Source organism: Thunnus maccoyii, chromosome 7 (assembly GCF_910596095.1).
Source record: "Thunnus maccoyii chromosome 7, fThuMac1.1, whole genome shotgun sequence".
Lineage (NCBI taxonomy): Eukaryota > Metazoa > Chordata > Actinopteri > Scombriformes > Scombridae > Thunnus > Thunnus maccoyii.
This window is the reverse complement of record NC_056539.1, coordinates 2,282,865-2,303,780: the sequence shown is the minus strand read 5'-3', so window position 1 is coordinate 2,303,780 and position 20,916 is coordinate 2,282,865. Positions and strand designations below refer to the sequence as shown.

Below are 20,916 nucleotides of genomic sequence, written 5' to 3'. Positions count from 1 at the left end.
CCTGCCTCTGGCGTCCAGACGACATTATCTGTGACAGCAGCTGCGTCATGTGCATGTTTACAGGCAGGTGATACACAGACTCTGCATGCACAACAATCAGTGTGCTCTGGTGAAGGGGTGCACTTGATCAGTTTATCAAACAACCAAAACAGGCAGTGATCATTATCAGATCAATTGAAGAAGTGCACCCCTTCACCAGAGCACACCAGAAGTTGTAGCATGACGTATTTGAGTTAATTTGCCTTACTTGACATTGTGCGTCCTTGTTGATTTTTTTTTTCCATTGAAACAATATAATTATCCTTTTTGAGGTCTTGAAAAGGTAACTACATTTGTGAAGGGAGTGTGCAGAACCTGTTAAATCTAGCAGTCATTAGTGCTCTGAACACACAGCAGAACTGATTGACTCACCAGCTATAATGGTGTTCTGACAAAAAAGGCATTTTACAATTGTCAAATGGCTTTAATTACACTTATATCTAACTATGATCTTTGATATTGATATTTTAATTCAGGCTTGTTTGAAAATATATTTTATATCATATATATAAAAAATCACTTCATTAGCTCCTGTGAAAGTTGTGCGAATGTGAAAAATGGATGGTGGGATGCTTGATCTTTACTTCCTCTCTTCATCTGTCTGTACTTGGCCCCGCTCTCTGGAGAAGAAGAAGAAGAGGAAGAATTAAAAGTCCATGTTTCCAACTGTTCAGCCTCTTTGTTCTCTGTCTGTTTCTAGAAAGTCACCCAGTACACCCTGATCATCCAGGCTACAGACATGGAGGGAAACCCCACCTATGGCCTGTCCAACACTGCCACCACTGTCATCAGGATCACCGATGTCAACGACAATCCCCCGGAATTCACCACAGACACAGTAATGTCCACGCACACACACACACATGCACAGAGGAACTCTAATGGCTCTTAAACAGCAAACAGGGGCAAGGCACTGTTCTTCTAAACAGCACTAAAGCTCTCGCAGCTTTTATTGGCAGTGGCAGATGGTGGAGGAGTGAAAAGCCAATGAAACGTCCAATATGTTTGTCTTCCTCAGTAAAATCTAACAGGTTGGGCAGGAAGCGGCAGTGTTTGTAGGAAATGTGGTAATGGCAGTAATTTTTTACCACAGTGTTCATTTATTGCTGTTCATTTTACAGTCACCTATTGATGCTCAGCAGCAGTCATTAATAACAAATTTCTCTTTGTGTCTTGTGTGTCAGTTCTTTGGGGAGGTCCATGAGAACAGGGTGAATGTGATCGTCGCTAACCTGACTGTGACAGATAAAGACCAGCCTCACACTCCAGCCTGGAGCGCTGTGTACCGCATCATCGCTGGAGACCCCACTGGACGCTTCTCCATCCCCACTGACCCCACTTCCAACGAGGGCCTGCTCACTGTGGTCAAGGTGGGCACAACGCACTCACACATACAATGGAATTAAACCAATAAAAGTGCAAAAGCATGTTTATACTGATTTATCCTATTTGATGTGCATGTCTTGTGCGTGCTGTTCTCCATTTTGTCCATGTTTGGGTTTTTTTTTTTTGTTGTCTTCCAGTAAAGTTCTAGTACTTAAGATTTCATTCCTGGTTTATTTGGCAGCACCTGTGGGTAACAGCAAGTGTGTTTTAAAACTACAGTTCCCAGAGTTCCATTGGACAAGACATGTGTATTGGCCACTGGAAGGTGTATCAATACCTGGAGTGGCTTCTCTGTCCCAAAGGCAACAGAAGAAGCTGGAACAGCTGGTGTTTCTGTTTACAGCACTGTCAAACAAACTACACAATGCTTCATCGCTCCACTTTGTTTTAATAAAGAAGAAAGTCAATAATTGAATTTTTACCATCATACTGTGAGCCACTGCAATCTGATATCATGCTGCAGGCACAGTGCTAGTAGTTTCCATACAACAGCATGCCATAGTACAATGACTGGTTTGCCTCGATGACATGTTGGAAAAAAAAAAAAAGAAACAAAAATATGCAAAAATTTGCAAAGATGTTTTGTAGATGGATCAAGAGCTAACCTCAATGACAAATACATTGCGTTTGCTGTGATTGCTTCACAATAAAAGCCACCCTGTGGTTTGTCAGTTGAATGCTATTAATGTGAAGCAACAGCAGTGGGAAATGTTGGGTTTGCATTAGCAGTAACAAATGCAGCACTGACACAGCTGTAGGAGAGGGAGGGAAGCTTCAAACAGCCTAATGTGAACATTCATTTTGGAATAGGTGTGAATCTCTTGTGCAGGTAGTTTGAATCATGTGCATGAACGGTAACAATGAACACTACAGCACTATATGGAGAGGTATTTATGGAATACAAATGCAATGAATGGCTATTGCAGAACAGTATCAAAATTCGGTTTGATATCGTAAAAATCTTAAAGATTATAACTCTAAAGGAACATTTCAACATTTTTACAAATAAGCTTCTGATCCTTCCCAGATTTTTTGTTGGTTCAAGGCACTAAGTGACTACAGGATTTGAAACAGCTAATTTGTGAAGTAGGTCTTAGATAGAAGATATGACTAATACTAAAATGTTAAGACAAATTAAAATGTTACTGATCAATTTTAGTCTAGATATGTAAGATGTCTTTGATCTGAAAATCATAAAACCATTGCTTAATGGATACCAAAGGACAACTTGCTGTTTAACCTCTGCGCTATGTGTGTAATTTACCCCAGCTAGCACAAAATCTGGCAGTAGGGGAAACTACTAACATAGCCCAAAACTCAGTATAACAATGTGTCACCTCTTTTCCCTTCCCTTTTCTGTCTAGCCCATAGATTTTGAACTGACCCGCTCTTTCATGCTGACTGTGGAGGCAGAGAACGAGGCCCTGCTGGCCCGCGGTATCCACTTGCCTCGCCAGTCTACAGCAACCGTCTCCGTACGAATCCTGGACATCAACGAGAGTCCGGAGTTCAGCCCCAACCCAAAGCCCATTAAACTGGAGGAGGGTCTACCTGCTGGGTCTCTGCTCACCACCTTCACTGCCCAGGACCCCGACCGCTTCATGAGACAAACCATCCGGTAAAGCACCCATTGCACCTTGGAAGCCATTTCATATATATATATATATATATATATAAATAAATAAATATTTTGTGATTAAAATAAATAATTCAATTATGACATGTTGAGGTGGTTCAAGTAGAGATCAAAATATCTTTCAATGTCATTTGATATAGATCCTTAAAATACCTGAAGGCCTTTTCAGTTTATCATATTTTAAATTAGCCTTGCATTTATTAAAATTAATTCAGAAGACACTGTCATTGACAAGGTACAGTTGAAACCAAATTAGCTTATTAGTATGTATTTAATACAACCTTGGACACAGTTATAATATGTTTTATCTATTCATACAGTGGAGCTTCATGTAGCTGAAACACTGTGATTAGATTAAAGGCAGAATTAGCATGTAGGGGAAGATGCACCATTCTCCTGCTAGTTTAAAGAGGTATTTTTCATATGGTGGTGACACCTGAGTGTTGTATGTGATGTATGAGGTTGTGAACATGGCAGTGATCATTTAGCTCGTTAAAACTTTCCCGCGACTGCAGGAGTGGTGATATGGCTCATTCTTGGCATGCCAGTCTGGGAACATTAGCTAACTGCGCTACAGGAGCAATTAGCGGTGCTGCTAACAAGCCAATTAAATATATTGCACATCTTTACCCTTTGTAAACTTGTTTTAATGTAGCATTTCACAAAAAAAGAGCAGTGGAATCTGAGTTTATCCCCAAATGAATGATGTTGAAGAAATACAAAATGAGAAAAAAAAACATCCAACAACTTTATTTAGGAGTTAAAAGTGAAAATAGTCAGAGTAAAATAATTGCCTCTACCTGCTCAGCTATCATATCCACTTTACTAATGATCATTTCAAGTTTCCTGTGTGTGAAAAACATCAGAAAAGACCAACTGTTATGCCCCAAAAACCTTCAGTTACAGAGGCAATGATGTACTCCATAATGACCCCTCAAGGGTTTAAAGAGATGCGTGATATGAATTAAACTAATAAAAATGAGAGAAATAAAGCAAATGGACAGCATAAAAAGTAAGACTTGGAATTGCATGCAGAACCAATATAAGAAAAATAAGAAAAAAACCTCAAGTGTGCAAAATTGTTACTTTAAACCTAGCTAGATTTGTTTATCAAATTTAACAGTGATTGGTCAGTTATATTTTTAAATAATTAACTTATTTCTGTCTTCACTGGAAAAGCATGTTTAAGGACACTCATCATCTTGGTCACCAACACGCCAATTGGCTATGACCCCCACACATCAGCAGACACTTTGCTTGATGCTCTGCCACGACTGCATTGCAACCATTTTCTCTTTTTGCTAGTTTTACTTTGTGATTTCAGTCTGGTATTCAGCAGTGAAGCACATGATTGGTTGAGGTCAGGTGACTGATCAGGAATGTTCCACCATTTTGCCATAAAATCCTATTGATTGGGTTGTCTGTACAGTGTTTGCCCTAGGTTGACTCGGAAGAGACTCAGCAGCCAGACACTTGTCCGTTCTTTGTTTACAGTAGGAGCGGCAGAGATTATAACTAAAATGACAATAGCTGGTCCACCTTAAAGGTCAATCCACCTTAAGTGAGCCTGGTCAGGTTAGGCTAACCAATTGTGACTAACTTCAGAGCTAACCCCCTTCACTTTTCCAGATGAGACTTTTGGGGAAACAACAGATGTGACTTTTCTTGGTCTTGAGAAGCTGCAGCATTTATTAACTGACACGCTGTAGTCTGTACTGTACATCTACTGTCAGACTGACAACTTACTGCTAACCTTTTCCTCTACTCCGCTCACATCACCGTCACTTTTCTGCCACTTGCCCTCTCCAATCGCTCAACCACACACACAACCACAGCTACATTACTCTTATAACAGTACCTTACACGTAGATACCATTTGAGGAATGAGGAGAGGGAGGATTCTGGGATTTGATGCGCTAGTCGATGACTCAACACAATTCCGGTAACTGGGGTTGTTATTGTGCTTGCGCAATGTGCGAGTGTAGCTTGTTGATGTTAATGATTGTGTGAAATTACTCATACTCATACTATGAGTATAGGGGGAAACACTGCTGTATGTTTAGGATTGCTGTATTGCTGAATTGTCCTGCTTAGTGTTAGCTGGGAAAGGCTCCTCTTCTCCCTGCCAAGAATAAATAGATGGCTGGCTGATAAAATGGGATATATGTTCCTATAGGACTACAAGTTGTACACTGTTCCCTCAGTAGGGATGTGAACACCCTCAATACGCTTTAAAGAGTACTCCACAAATTTAGAATTGCCTCCTATAACACTTCCAGAATCACGATGGACAGTTTTTTAAAAAAAGGATAACTTTCATTACCAATAATACATCTTGACTTGATTCACTCTCCAGCAGAGATGAGGAGATACAGAGAGACTGTTGACCTCACTTCTTTATAACCCCCAGATTTTTTTTTTTTATTTTCCAACTTGTAGTCTTCAGCCCCAACCCACGCTGACTCAAGGGACATCACTAGAGGGAGTTTATCAAATTTCACACAGCTCCCTCTGGAGACACAAAAGGCTTTGTACTACTTTTTTTTTCCACATATGCAGTAGTACTCCCCAATACCTAGAAACACACACTGATGTTTACAATCTGTAGAGTTCCCTTTTAAACTGAAAGTCAGCACGTCAACCCCATACTGTAGTTACTGTTTGATTGCTGAATGCTGGAGTACAGAGCTTACACAGTGAAAAACATCACTGTCCTAATAGATTTTAACTGCACTCTATTTTTCTAGAAATATTCAGTGTGTGGTTTCTCTCCCAATAAGCAGGAGTTGGGATTAGTCTTTTTTCCCGTGTTGAGATTTCCCTCCAGTGACCGTACTGAATAGCACAATTTAATTTGAGCAATAGGGTGAACATTTGCCTTCTCAATTAGTGAGGGTGGCATGTGGCTCTATGTTGCAGCCCCCATTGTGAGATAAAAGCTGATAAGATGGCTGAGTTTTCTATAAACATCTTGTCTAGCAGAAAATGTGTCTTTCCAGATCCTGCAGCAGTGAGCTTACGACAACAACAACCAGACCAGAGTGCAGAGAGCCTGCAGGACTGCTGCTTTTTGTCCCCATCTTTCTTTCTTTTACATCCCACTATTTGTTTCTAAATGTAGTCCTGAAGTCTTTGTAGCCTAGCAACAGCCAATGGTGGACTCACACTGTGTTCACAAAAAACATGCGAGCGCACACGCACACAGACATTAAGCGACTGTATTGTGTACTATAGAGCAGGCCAGGGAGAGCATTTTGGTTTTGTGATTTTTTCTTTTTAGTTGCTTTGTGTCTTTTAGTTGGTGTCTGTCCTACATTTATTCATAACTGTGCCTTTCTACTCTTTATCTCACCAATTAAAAATATACAAACTTGACAATATTCCTCATTGATGGGTGGTTCATGGTGGCTTTATGGCAGCCCTGCTAGCATCTGTTGGAAGCTGTGCTAGTTCCCTGTTTATTCACATTATTTCTCAACCGTGTGCCATATTTGATACATGACTATTTCTGCTGTTACAGCAATGCAGTCGTTTCTGAAATACATGGCAAGTCACAGTGATTTGCAAAGCTTCACTCTGTTTTATGGGTATGTTTCCAAGTCTAGAAAATAAATGAGACAGATTTTAAGAAAACACATTTTCAGTGACAAATATATATGTTTTATATAATTGTCAAAGCTGGTAAAAGAAAAATCATTTGTAGTGAGACGAAATGTAAATGAATGAGTTGTGGCTGCCTCGTGAGAGTACTGCAGCCTCCATATATCAGCTCCCCCAGTAGCTGTTTGGGCTGCAGCCAGGGAGGCAGATAAAGAAGCCTCTCTGTGGTGGTTTCTCATGCTGTCTCTCTGACTAAATCCAGGTACGCCAAGATGTACGACCCTGCCAACTGGCTGGAGATTGACCCGGTTAACGGTCGGATTTCCACCATCGCCATCCTTGACCGAGAGTCTCCCTACGTCAAGAACAACCTCTACAACGTTACCTTTATGGCTTCTGATAACGGTGAGACACAACGGCTGCACTGGTGTCCTGCAGTAACCCCATCCCCCCACATACAGAGGTGGATTGTGTTCACTGCGCCTCAGTGCTCTTGCAAGAATTGCAGTAGTGCTGGTTACACTGAAGCGTCAGTCCAGCTTCTGCAGAATATCTGCAGTGTTAGGTAGGAAATAGCTGCGGAGCTCTTCACCATTGGCTATAGTTAAACTACAGCAACACTTCACTTCTGTTGAACTACTAGAAAAGACAGCTTACCATACTGAAGCTATTTCACATCAAGAAACATGAACAAAATGACATATTATTACAGATATTATTGTTATTGCACTAAAATAACCAAATGATAAGCAGACTTTTTTCCCCTCAAATGAAAATGAAATTTTATTTAGTGGAATAAAATTGCTAAAAAAAAAAAATAGATACACTACCTTGAATGCTATGTTGTGTAAAGACTACAAGGAAATGAAGTCAAACTTGCAGCAATGTACGCTGGGTATCTACAAGACCCTGAGAAGTCTAGAAGCATCTTAAATAATAATAGTAATATAATACACTTGATTTATATAGTACTTTTCTTAACCAAGTTACAAAGAGCTTAACAGATGGAAGAAAAAAGGAATTAAAAACAGCAATTAAAACAAAAGAAAAACAGATCATAAAACAAAGGAATAAAATGAAGTTACACAAAAATATAAATTGTCAGAAGTGGGATCATAAAACAGCAACATGTCAAACATCCATAAATGCTTTCCAGTAAAATAATGTTTTAAGGAAACATTTAAAAGACACTAAGGATGACCTCATAGGCAGACTGCTCCACAGTTTGGGTGCTCTAACAGCAAAGGCCCGCTCACATTTGGTCACCAGTTGAGACCTACAAATAACCAGCAGATAGACTCCCAGTTTAGCCTTTCAGCTGGAATTAAATCACATTTTTCCTGCTATAGCATAACAGATCTGGTCAATAAGTTGCATGTTCTGAGCCCTCTATCTAAGTAATAACCAGTCAGAATGTAAAGCACTGTTCTATGATTAGCCAACAGTGACAACAACTAATAGCCAGACAGAGACGGAACACAACAAGATCCTCAGACAACAATCAACATGAGTTTTTTTAGCTTATGTCTGCTTCTCATCTACAAACATGAACACTTTCTTTAATCAAACACATTCAGCCCACCACTCAGACTCTTGGAGGGTAAAGGAGCGTTTCAGATGCATCTCCAGGACATTTTTTTTTTTCTTCCTTTGAATAACAAAGCATTTACACAATCATTTTGAAGATTACATTGATAGGATTTTTCACTAGAAGAGCTGACTTTGTGGAGTGGTGTTTATTTGTCCTTGTCAAATTTAATTAATGTTCAGTAAAAAACTGTTTGGCTGTGTTTATTTGTTTGCCTTAAATTTGCCTTAAATTTGATTCCAGGTATCATTAAAATAGTTTGAACAATAATATGACACCACACTAACGTTCAGTAGGATGCCACATTAGTATTTGCCTAACAAATGCATAAGTGACACTAAACACAACTTCATTTGTCTTTCTGATGGAATGAATATATATGGTTTTTTCTTTTATTCAGGCTTTTTTGCCATGATGGCCCATTCAAGTTGAATACAGGAAACTCTTAATTTGGGATCCTGCACATCATGACACTATGTTGAAGTCAAGTTCTTATTCCACATAATGGGAAGAGGAAGACTTCTTCCTGTAGACAACAGTTTGTACTGTCCATCTTTAATTACATTTCAATACTTTATTCCCTCAATCAAATGTCCTGATCAGGGATGAGATTTCCTAAGGCAGGTTTGTAGGATTAGACAGTGTTTTGGACACAGTACTCCCATTCATTTCTAATGGAGATGTTTTCCTGCCTATTTGGTGCATCATTCCCAGAGTCTCCCTTTTGTTCAGATCACAAATGTGCTTTATAGCCACAGAAACGAGCATTCTCTGTTCAAAGTGGAAAATTGTTGAAGAGGAATGTCATTCAGCAGCAATTCCACCCAGCCCATCCACTCTACCCTGCACCCTCTCCATACAGAGACCCCGCTGTGCTTTGAGCTTCCTGCTAACTGTCTTAGTAAATTCCCTGCCCTTTTTGAGCACACACACACTGTAAGGAGCTCACTGATACAAACGCACACTCAGACACAAGGACAAACACACGCAAGCTCATGCAAGAGGTTACATGTCTGCAGTTTTTCAGCAGTCACCATATGCTCACCAGTCACCCACTATTACTGAGCATGCTGTAGTTTATACTGTGTCCATGAAGAATACATTTTTGATTTGCTGGAGGGCATGCATTAATTTCAGAAAACTGATGTAGTGGTCTTGTCATTGGTAATAATAATATGCATAGCTGGAAGGCTGTGCATATTCTGCAGTAGCAGCCAAGCTTGCATACATTATTTTTCAATAACTACATTGTTGATTATCTCCCATATGCTGTGTCCAAAAATCTACTGGGGATGATTTGGTTGTCTTAGTTGTGTATTCTGACGTTTAGCGTTATGAAAGTAGACATTCACTGAAAAAATAAGGCTGGTGATATTGTAAATTTATTGTCAACAAATCCCATGAAGAGACCAAAACCACAATGTGTCAGTCTGTCTCTCAATACTGTCTGACTTCTCTACTCTGTCTGTGGCTTTCAGCCCCAAGCCCTTGGGTTCCTACTGAGTGAGTGCATCCTTGAAAACAGCTCACAAATATATAGTTCCATTTTTAAAAAGGGCTCAGTAATTTGCTAAAACAGCTGGTGACTGTAGTTTTTAGAAAACGTTGCTCAAACAGGAGGAAATGGTGCATTTGTTGGGGACTATTTTCAGAGTCAGAATAATCCACATTTGGTGTTCTAGTGAGTATTTCTGACAGCAGGACAGTGTGTGTGGGATTGAGTTAAAATAAACTAGTGTGTGTGTTCATGGTAATGAAGGAATATTGTCAGCCAGTGCAACGGTTTGGCTCATTGATGTGTTTTTAATAGTTTTTGAACAACAACGGAGCTCAGTGACACAGAGGAATAACATATATCAGGCTTTGATACACACGCAATACTTGTTAGTAGAACAATTCGCTGTTGATTTGGGTCTGCTCATGGGAGTTGTTGACTGTAAGAAATATATGGTGTTGAATGAGTTTGGTGACCACCTGACCTATTTGGTAGCTCCACAGTGAGGCCAAATATACCCTTTGGGCAGTACTTTTCTTTCATAACCTTTTCTTAAACTGCTGGCCGGTTTTCCCTGAAATTTTCTACTGATGTCCATAAGCCCCAGAGGATGAATACTAATAATTTTGGTGGTCTGACTTATTCTCTGGGATCCCCATCAGGCCGAAATTTCCATTTGGACATAAAAAACATTAAAATCTAATGGGCAGATTGCTATGAAATGTCCTGGGTATAGGCATCTTCCTCAGATAATGAAGTTTTGTCATTGTGGAAACTCCATGAGCTATTGTGCCTCTCTCAGGCCAAAATAACTTTACACATACGATAGCTTTAAGTTTAATAGGGCAGTTAATAGGACCTGTTGTCAAACCATGGGAATAAACACCTTTGGTTATAATGACCCCATTACCTTTTTCTCTACCACAATACTCAATACTAAGTTATTATGTGGTTCATTATGAGTTGTAATGAACAGCATTTACCTATCTTTTTAGAGTTTTACTCTTTTTTCAGGCCAATAGAGAGAAACATTTTCCACCATCTTCCTTAGTAATGCCAAAGATATGAGCGAAGGGGAAACAAGTAGAAGGTGTTGGTATGAAATGGAGACATATTGAACATGTTTTCATTCTGCATGTCCAGGTATCCCACCTGCCAGCGGGACAGGCACCCTTCAGATGTACCTGATGGACATAAACGACAATGCACCACACGTCTTCCCTCCTGAGGTGGAAATGTGTGAGAGGCCAGACCCCAACGCCATCAACATCACAGCCAGCGACCCTGACCTGAACCCTAATGCTGGGCCCTTCGCCTTCGAGCTGGCCAATCGTCCATTAGACGTACGCCGCAACTGGACACTTAGTCGCCTCAGTGGTCAGTATGAGATAATGTGTCTGTGCCAAGTCAGTTTTCCCTGACTTCATTTTTTGTAGCTGCTTAAAGGGAAGAGTAAAATATCAAAATCCTCCTTGTGAAGGAAATTTAGTCATGTGGTTGAGCATGAAAGTACTTTCTTTACCTATTAAACAGTAGTTTGACTTCACTCAACTTCAGCGTCGCAAGATGCAATTGGGCCGTTGTCATCATGTGGAATTTCGGTCACATGATAACAGGTGGTTGTATATGGTAACCACTGTCTCTGTTAAAATTGCTCTCTGATGTCGGATGGGAATGTCCTCCTTGAACTTTTTTCGGTTGTCCATTGACTCCTGGTCCATGACCTTTGACATATTTCCAATAGAAGCTGTAGTGATTTTGGTCTGGTGTTCACAGACAGCTGATATTGGCTGTTTCCACTTTTGATACAATCTCTTGTCCAGGATTCTTGCTGTTTCACTGATGTAGTGTTTCCCACAGCTCTCCACAGTCCCTGTCAGGGGGGAGTTCTGTCTTTAGGGTGTACCGGCAGAGATCTTAAGGTGTTGGATGGTTTGTGCTAAGTGCTGACTCCCTGTGACTTGATGTCCTAGGGTTCCACATAAGGGTTCCCATTGGGATGCTTCTGGTGGCCCCCACTGAGTTAGCAGTCCATTTTGGTCTAAAGTCATGATGGGTTGTCACCATTCACTCCTTGTACCCCTTGGCCTGGAGAGCCCCCCGGATCTGCTGCACCTCACTTTCCCTCTCCTCTTCACCAAAGTTATGTACTTAAGTCACATGATGACACTTGAGCAAATACCATTTGCTGAGAAAGGCTTTTGGTCCAAAACTCTGGAAAAAGCTATCAAGTGCACCTTGAGTTCACAATATTAACCACAGATATGTGTTCCCAAGGTCAAGAATGTATCTCTAGTCTTAATGACTTGAGACTCGACTCATATCTGTCACGAAAGACTTCAAAAGAGCTCTGATTGTATCTGTTATTTGTGTAGCATGTCAGCCAGAACAATAAAGCAGAAGCAGATGATAACATCTGCTGGACTGCTGTACACGGAATGTGACCTGAGCCTGACAGGAACTTGCAAATCATAGATGGCATGTGGTCTGAGACTCTGAATTAATTGGGGGGAAGAAGAATATGCACAGAATGTGATAAACCAGAGAAACTACAGGTGATGGTGTAAGAACCTCAACTGGTTGAGCCAACTAGCATGCAAAGACTGAAGCCAATGTGACCGTTTTGTGTTTGATTTAGTTCCAAGTATACTTCCAAATTTAGACCGGAAACTGTTTTCTCTATTACTGGCTATTGTTTCCAGCCCATTTCCTTGTTTCCATTCAGAACACTATACAAGAAAGAGAAATTAACCAATTTCTTCTCTTAGGTAAGAGCTACATAACAAGGTAAATCTGGGCCCATTGGACCCTATTGAATCAATTACTCTACTTTTCACTTAAATAGTTTGTGCAGGTTACCTCACAGTAACTAATGGATTTTTGTGGGTTCGGGCTTGGCGTAAGGTTTGGGTAAAGTATGTTTCTATTTTAGTTAGTATTTTTGAAAATCTGTAGAACTCCTCTCTTCATCAGCATCTACTGTTGAAATGTTTTTGGCAAAGCAAAGAAGGCCCAGCTGCTCCAGTGACCATCATCAGCAGACTTTAGCCATACTGTGCAGCTCCCAGTGTAATTGAATGGAAGGGTGAAGCACGATGAAGTCTGTATCTTTCAATTTCTCCATCTCTCTACTCTTCCATCTTCTGGCACTCTCAGGCGAGTATGCCCAGCTTCGTCTGCGGATCAGCTCCCTGGCCAGTGGAATCTACGAGGTTCCCATCATGATCACAGACTCTGGCAACCTGCCCATGTCCAACACATCCTACCTGCGGGTCAAGGTCTGCCAGTGTGATCACCATGGAGACTGTGTGGACATGGAGCGAATCATCGCTGCTGGACTGGGCACCGGAGCCATCATTGCCATCCTTATCTGTATCATCATACTGCTAGGTGAGCCTCACATGCACACACACACACACACACACACACACACACACACATACAAGCAGACTAGGTAATGTGGGGAGGTGGGTTGTTGTAGAGGCAATTAGTAGGATAGAGCTGCATAATGTTGAACCTGACTCAGAGTAGAATCGAAAGAAGGTATTCAAACATAACAACACAACAATTTCAACAGCAGTGAAACATTTTGAATTGTATGAGAGTGTGAAAAAATTATTACAGTGTTTTGTAACAGTATTTTCTGCTGTGACTTTACAAACCATGAAAGAAAGAAATGAATGTGAATGAAAATCAAGCTTAGATATAAAGCTTTCAACATTCTGTTGCTGTTTCCAGCGGTAAGAAGTACAATCATATTAAATCTATAGCTGTTGTGGAAGGCTGTATGAAAGCCTGCAGTTTATTTCAATCAGTCCCTGCTAAATCTGGAACATAGCCGGTGAAGAGTGATTCCACTGGGTTGAAACTTGACTGAAAGAGTAACTATTGTTGAAAAAAACAATAGAAACACCTCTAACACCAGTACTGCTAACCCTAAACCCAACTGGCTGGATTACCAACTGGGCAGAGTGGGCAACTAGAGGTCCCACACCGTCAGGGTCCCCAAAAGCTCCAGGTTCACGCTGGGTCTATTCATTTTTTCACCATTTGATTATTTGCATATTGGTTAGGGATAAATTTGAACTAACATGAGTCCTGAATTATTAAGTTATGTCTCAGCCCTGTATTGTAGAGGGAGCCTGTGTCAAAACCTAGTTTTAAGTCAATTAAAAAAGTACCATAATTTCAAAGCTTGGGTCTATCAGTTAAGATAACTTCAGGGTTAAGGCCCCTCACGTGAACCACAACATCCCTAGTTTGTTGCATGTCCCTCCCCATCTCTCTTTCCACTCATTTCCTTTATGTCTCCACTGTTGTTGTCCAATAAGGGCCTAAAACAGGAACACTGTACTGACCAAAGTAATGGCTGAGATTTTGGGAATGTGGTAACATTGTAAAAAATAGGTCCAACATGGTAACAAATGATGATCATGTAGGTTGTAAGCCAGCCTAAAGGTTAGTCAGACTTACTTGGAAGAGAAAACAAAGGTGAACAGTAAAATTACTACCCAAACTATCTGCTGTAATCAACACTCACATATTACAGACCTACTTCCTGCTTCAATGTTCAACTGTACTTGTTCAGTAGCGGCCAAGCAGCTTTTTTTTTGCAGATTGATACCTTAACCCAGCCTTGAAGAGGAAGCGAAGGTATCATTTTACTCTATTATTTAAATTTAAAGAAAAATAAATCACAACTTTCCCCCAAATGTGGCAGCCAGCAGCTACAGTAGCATCAGTCACTGTGAGTGGAGCTTGTTTGGTAAAGCATAGGTTTGCCATGGCAGAGATCCCAGGCTCTAATCCCAAGTGTGAGTGTCAAACTGGTTGCAGTTTTTCATGAATTATGTGCTTGTTAACAAGTAGCACTTCATGTGCTTGGACACTGGGCCCCTTATGAGCTGCTTCCTCATAATAATACTACATCACCAGGAGTGGACAAACAAAGGAACTCACTTACTGAGTGCTCAGCTGGGACCATGATGAATGATTATGAACAAGTAATGGCTTTTACTGTACTGGGATTTACTGTATCAGACATTAAATATAAAGTGCATCAGATCATGAACTTTTTTTGAAAGGCTTTGCAAAGACTGTTCAAGTACCTGTTAGGGATGCAATGATTATAGATTTTGATGGTATATTATAGTAAAAACCACAGTTTCATGATTATTATGCATTCATTTATTTCACAATAGTATGGATGAATAAAATCACATGAGCATGTTTTGTGGCACACTGAGCACATTATAGAATGAGGCCAATTGTGGAGTCTGGCACAAGCAGCAGTCTTGTTATTTTAAATAGACTAGATGTGTTGTCTGTTGTCTGGTTGAAAGGCTGTGAGGCTGCTAGCAGCCAGCCTTCCCTGTTGGTTTCACAGAGGAATGTTACTAATGGTGACAAGCCATTTTTCAAATCGCCTCTCTAGGGTTTAAATTGTCTTCACTTAGAATTTCACTCAGTGTCCTAATGTATTTTGGCCCTTGCAGGTATAGCAGTGTGGGCTTACAAACACGTGCACACAGCCTGAGCTCTCCTGCCTCATAAATCAATGCAGATTAATATGATCAAAAAGAGAGATTCACATTGAGTTTTAAAAACCACCAGTTGTCTTAAAATACTAAATAGAGCTGTGTGTTACTGTCATTCTTTAAAATACTTAGTCCCTATGAGGGGATTTCAGCTGTTGTCTGGTGTTGAACTGCAACTGTTTACAACCTTCTTGAAGACATAAGAGAGGCTTTGCAGTTGTGATACAAATCTTGCATTAATGATGGTGAACAAGGTCTCCTGGAGCACCATCTCCTGGTGGAGTTAGTTGATAGTGTCTGAACACAGAGCTAGTCAAGAAAAACACAAATACTGTAAGATGTGTAAGATAAGAGTGTTGCATTGTGGGTATAGAAGTCAGTAATATTAGAATTTCATGAGTGTTTCCAAATGTTGAGAGATGTTTGCTGTCACACAGTACACTGCTTAACACCGCTTAGCCTATAAATGATGTTGGTCCTCGCAATAGCATTTACTGTCTCAAGAATAAACATTAAATACATAAATCATCTGACAATTAGAGTTTTAGATCATGTAAAATTGGAAATGATGGTTGAAGATTTCTGATGTTCTCTGATGCCTGTCCCCTGATGGACCTTTCAAGAGTTACACACAAGTCAACATACAAGAAAATACTAAACACAAACAGTAGGGCTGGGCGATTAATCCAATTTTATTTTCAGTTACAATTTTGGCTTCCAACAATTATGAAAACAAGATAATCATCTAAAATGGTTATTGTACCACATTCCGTTTCGCAATGATGCTCTCGATTTGTCTTGTGGTGTAAGAAATCCAGCGCACCCTTTTCCTTTACAGCAGTGCACTTTAACCCCTCCCTAAAAACCCAAACCCTCTCTCACTGGGAATCCACATAGTAAGCAAGATGTGAGCAGCCTGTCGGCACCGATTCTGACCTGTGTTCAGGGTCTCTATCCACAGAAACTGCCGTCTGTCAGCTGCAGCTCCTGGGGACAAACTGCCTTCACCAGGCTGACTGACAGCAGAAATTTACTGAACCAAAATAGTTTTCATGTGGGCTCCACAGGAAGAAATCGACAGTGTCTGTATTTATTGACACATTGATGTTATTTCCCTGCCCACCGTAGTGAGTGAGGGGAATCTTCCTGTAGTGAAACAGGCGGCTCACAGACTGGGAGCCTTGACCAATCAATGTAGATACCATTAATAAGTTGAAAACACATATACAGCAGGATATTTGTGTGATTTAAACAGCTGTCTGTGCAGATTACTCTTCATTAAATGCGACAGAAATAGACTGGGAGCTTAAAAAAAGACGGCCGTCACTCAGGCGTGTCTCGGAGTCTGTGTGGATTGATATATTTCATAAAATGGAAGCATTTCTGTTCCATGAGTCAGTGAGTATAATCATGTTAAATAATCGTGATCTCAATATTGACCAAAACAATCGTTATTATGATATTTGCCATAATCAAGCAGCCCTAACAATAAAAATACCATAACAAACATCGTAAAAACCAACAGATGATTCAGCACTAAGTGGCTGATCCCTCTTTAAAAACTGTTTTGAATTGAGTTTAAAATGATCCATTTTGAGTTGTGTTTAGTTGCACACATTGATCCCCGAGCAGAGAACTACAGCTCCCCCACAAACACACCCTGAGTTACTGAGCCAGAAACCCTGAGAGGTCTCGCCATGTCACTGAGCAGCTGAGGAGCTGGGTATGAAGGAATTCATGGATAAGTTCAATATTAATACATTTAGCAACATATGAAGCTTTTGAAGAACAAGACAGTGACGACATTCTCTTAGTGTGCTATGCAAACTTTCACTTTAAAGATTATATGTCATCTTATAAGGGTTGATTGTTGTTGAGGCCATTTTTGACCGCAATGTTGCACAAACACTTAAATGTGAAAAGATCATGGAATGCATATTTACATTTATATTTGTCATGTATAAACAACTTCCAATGCGTTGAAATGCATGTTAGTTGGTATTTGCAACCCTACTGACTATTTGTACATGTTTTCTCATTTTAGATGGTAATATAATATAATACTGAGATATTTCACCCCCCAAGACCTGCTCCACACATTGTCCATTAATCTTTCATTTTGGCTTCTGGCAAGGGACGACTGTTGGAAGAAAAAACATATTGACGTGGTTTTCTTAATGTCAAGTGTTAGATTCAGTAGTAAAACTGAATGAAAACTGTGGAAATAGTTCTAGAACATATATACTGTGTAACAGTAGGGAAGTCCTGAGCTGTATTGTAAAGTTAAACCCATTCAAACTTGATAAAATGCTGATCCTTTCTTTGCTGTATGAATTAACTATAATAACTATATTTTCTCATTTTCGGATTGTACTTCATGTAAGCATGGGTAGCTGTGTCTATAGATAAAAAACCTGATTAAGACATCCCTACTTAACAGCATTACTATAATATTTAATAAAAACTTTCATGCTATGCAGAGGATCACTCCTAATTGTTCTTAAGCACCACTGTCGGGCCTAATTTTCAGTTTTGTGTTTAAAATCACTAATGGAGAGAAGGGCATGAACTTTGCTGTAGAAATATGTGCTTCCCAGAAGAATGACTCTACTGATTTAGATGATTCTGCAAGCTTAACCAGCCTCGAGTATCACATAACAGATTTCCAATATATTTGCCAAGCACATTCATGCTCCCCTGAAGAGGAACTGTTTTGAATTACATGATTCCATAGGCTGTTTTGTAGTGCCATGCTGAGGTCACACACTTTTTTTTCACATAATAATTGTCAGTACAGTGTTGTTTCCTTCTTATTTGTGAAATGTATCAAACGTTTCAGCTTTTTGGGGTGTCTAGCAAAAGACTGCAGGATGTTGGACCCCTGGAGGTCCTCTCATTAACCACTGGATGGTCTCAGAAGACCTGCTATGGAAGCTCAGTGATGTACAGTGAAAACATGAGTTGTCCCCTGTATTAAACAGCATCTTCATCTTCTTTCATCCTGCAGTGCTTGTGCTGCTGTTTGTGATGTGGATAAAGAGGAGGGATAAGGAGCGTCAGGCCAAGCAGCTCCTCATCGACCCAGAGGACGACGTCCGAGACAACATCCTCAAATATGACGAAGAGGGAGGCGGAGAGGAAGATCAGGTACAAACACACACACACACACACACACACTAGAAAAATAACAAGACAATAAAAACGCCCAGGAAGCCATCCAAACTGATCACTCCTGCTGTGCAGTCTTTACAGTTATTTAATTGGTGTGTCACTCCTGATTAGCTGAGTTGACTATAGGTTAGTATTAGGTTATATCTGATCGGTGGCTTTGTGTCGAAGCTTATCTTTAACGCCACTGACGGTTGTGACAGAAATCTGCCTCAAGCTGCACTTACGTTTATCACTGCTAAATAAACAAACATCCTTTTAACAATTCATGCTAACGCTCTCCTCCCCCTATCACACCCACACACACACACACACACACACACACACACAAACATATATTCTCAGAAAACAACCATAAAAGACACATAATGTTGCCACACAGACACACACTCCCCTTCTCTACAGTTTTCAATCATCTGTCCTCCAGCTAAGATTAAGTGTACTACAAAAGAGGACCTCAAAACAGGATTAATTGCTTTCTGTTGGAGAACAATCCTGTGTCCCTCCACGCAGCTCCTCTTGCTGGTGCCAAGCACATAAGCTGCTCCGCACTTCTGCTGGAAAGATGTTTAACTCTGGTTTAACCAGCCGACTCCACTAAGAGCATGTTTTTATAGCAGAGGCTCAATTGAGAGGCTGCAGACTTTCTATTGTATATGTGTGAACATATACACACCTGAAGTGCTGTTACACCTACACTTCTGTACTGACGCTCACATAAAGCAGTGTTTGGCAGATGTAGACTTTCTCAGCTTTAAGGGAACAAAGACTGAGATTGTGTTCCTAAGGCAACATTCAGACTGCCAAAATTGTTTTTTTTTTACTCATGGGTCACTTACTAGCTTTTTCCAGAGCTTTTCAACCACATCTCACAGTCTTCATCAGCAAACTGAGGTAAGATTATGTGTGTGAACTGAGACAATCACACTATATTTGACATTGTTACATTTGGGCTGCTTTATAGATAAATCCTGGTTAATACTCCTTACCTAGGATTATGAGAGAGAGCAGGAAAATCAGCGTCTAGTTCATTTAATTGCATTTTCATTGATTTATTTGTAAGGACAACACACATTTATCAAAACTTGTGTAAATGTGTCAGTGTTAGCCAGATGGCTAATGTTCAGCAGCAGTCCTTTAGTAAAAATGTTCTGAAACCAGTGTAGTGACAGGTTCAGAATCGACAAAAAGATGCTATAAAGACAATAGCGACAAAATAAGCATCCTCAGTTTTGCTGACATGACTAGCATTCTGCACCAGAGCTGAGAGCATCAGAGCAGTGAACAGAAATGAGTTGCTCTGCTCTCTGTTTCCATCACTGTTTGTTATCTACTGACGTGATTTTGATATAAGACTGGGTTTGTAAAGGTGTATAACCCGCTGTGCTGTTGTTGTGCTCGGGGGGGAGGGGCTTCTTGACTGAAGATTCATGTCATCTATAGGAGGCACCTCCCATTACAGTCACTGTTCTGTCATAACAGTTTCAGCTTTGTTAAATAATGTATTTCATCTGGGTGGAACATCTGTGTTATTGCTCTTTTGCTCATGTGGGTCACTTGAAGAGTGAATCTGATATTGTTTCTGGTTTAATCTACACCCACACAAACACTTTTTTCCACCACTTTCCTTGATATATTATACTTGTTTTTATATTTAGACATAATTCGAGGACAGCCAGTTCTTCACTGTACCTCCAAGATGGTGTCACACTTGGCTGATATGAGCAGCTTCTGTTGCTGGCTACTGAGCTTGTTCCTCTGAAAGAGGGATGATTAATTTAGGGGCGTACCTGGAACTGGTAGTGACTGACTCAGCATTAGCTTTTGGTTAAGGGAAGAGGATGAGCTAATATGTTTTGATACAAACCATGTGGAACTAAAAAGCACCCAAAATGCCTCTGAATGTCAGTGAGTTCATCCTAAAACTAAAATTTGAAAACATAAATCAGAACATTATGTACCAAAAAATGGCCATTTCACACATGCCTTTCTTTAATGTCAAGATCAGGATGACATAAAAATATCACTTTTTTTCATATCAGAATTCGCCAGTTGAGTTTTCTTTCAAATACACACATGATCAGAGATGAGGAATTGTAAGTTTGAATCATATTGAATTCAGTAAGTCCAACATCACAAAATCAATATTTTGTCTACAAAAACTGTGACTAAATACATTCATTAATAACCTTTTTTTCCCATGTAGATGAAATGTTGACAAGGCCAAACTGACTATGAAACAAAAGTGTGACTAAATCTTTATATGTTAAAAAAAAAACTTGCTTGAAATATTTGAAAATATAATTCTTTTAAAGAGCATAAAGAGAATACAAAATTACACAAAACTTTCCATGACCTCTTATTCTGAGCATCTTCCTGGTAGTGAGAAGGTGATGGGAAAAAATCAACAGAAGTATTAGGCAGAGATTTAAAAAAAAAAAAAAAAAAAGAAGCAATATTTCAATCA

General features: G+C 39.9%; 1 protein-coding gene across 3 annotated transcripts in view; it reads left to right on the top strand.

Annotated features, from left to right (window-relative positions):
- Window positions 1–20,916, top strand: part of LOC121900244 (cadherin-2-like) — a 99,427-nt gene that overhangs the window by 66,008 nt on the left and 12,503 nt on the right. For all 3 annotated transcript variants that reach the window (XM_042416388.1, XM_042416389.1, XM_042416390.1), the window contains 7 exons: window positions 740–877; window positions 1,224–1,409; window positions 2,790–3,043; window positions 6,924–7,066; window positions 10,888–11,121; window positions 12,901–13,134; window positions 18,289–18,428. In XM_042416388.1, the coding sequence (XP_042272322.1) occupies window positions 740–877; window positions 1,224–1,409; window positions 2,790–3,043; window positions 6,924–7,066; window positions 10,888–11,121; window positions 12,901–13,134; window positions 18,289–18,428 (1,329 nt within the window). The remainder of the gene's footprint in view (window positions 1–739; window positions 878–1,223; window positions 1,410–2,789; window positions 3,044–6,923; window positions 7,067–10,887; window positions 11,122–12,900; window positions 13,135–18,288; window positions 18,429–20,916) is intronic.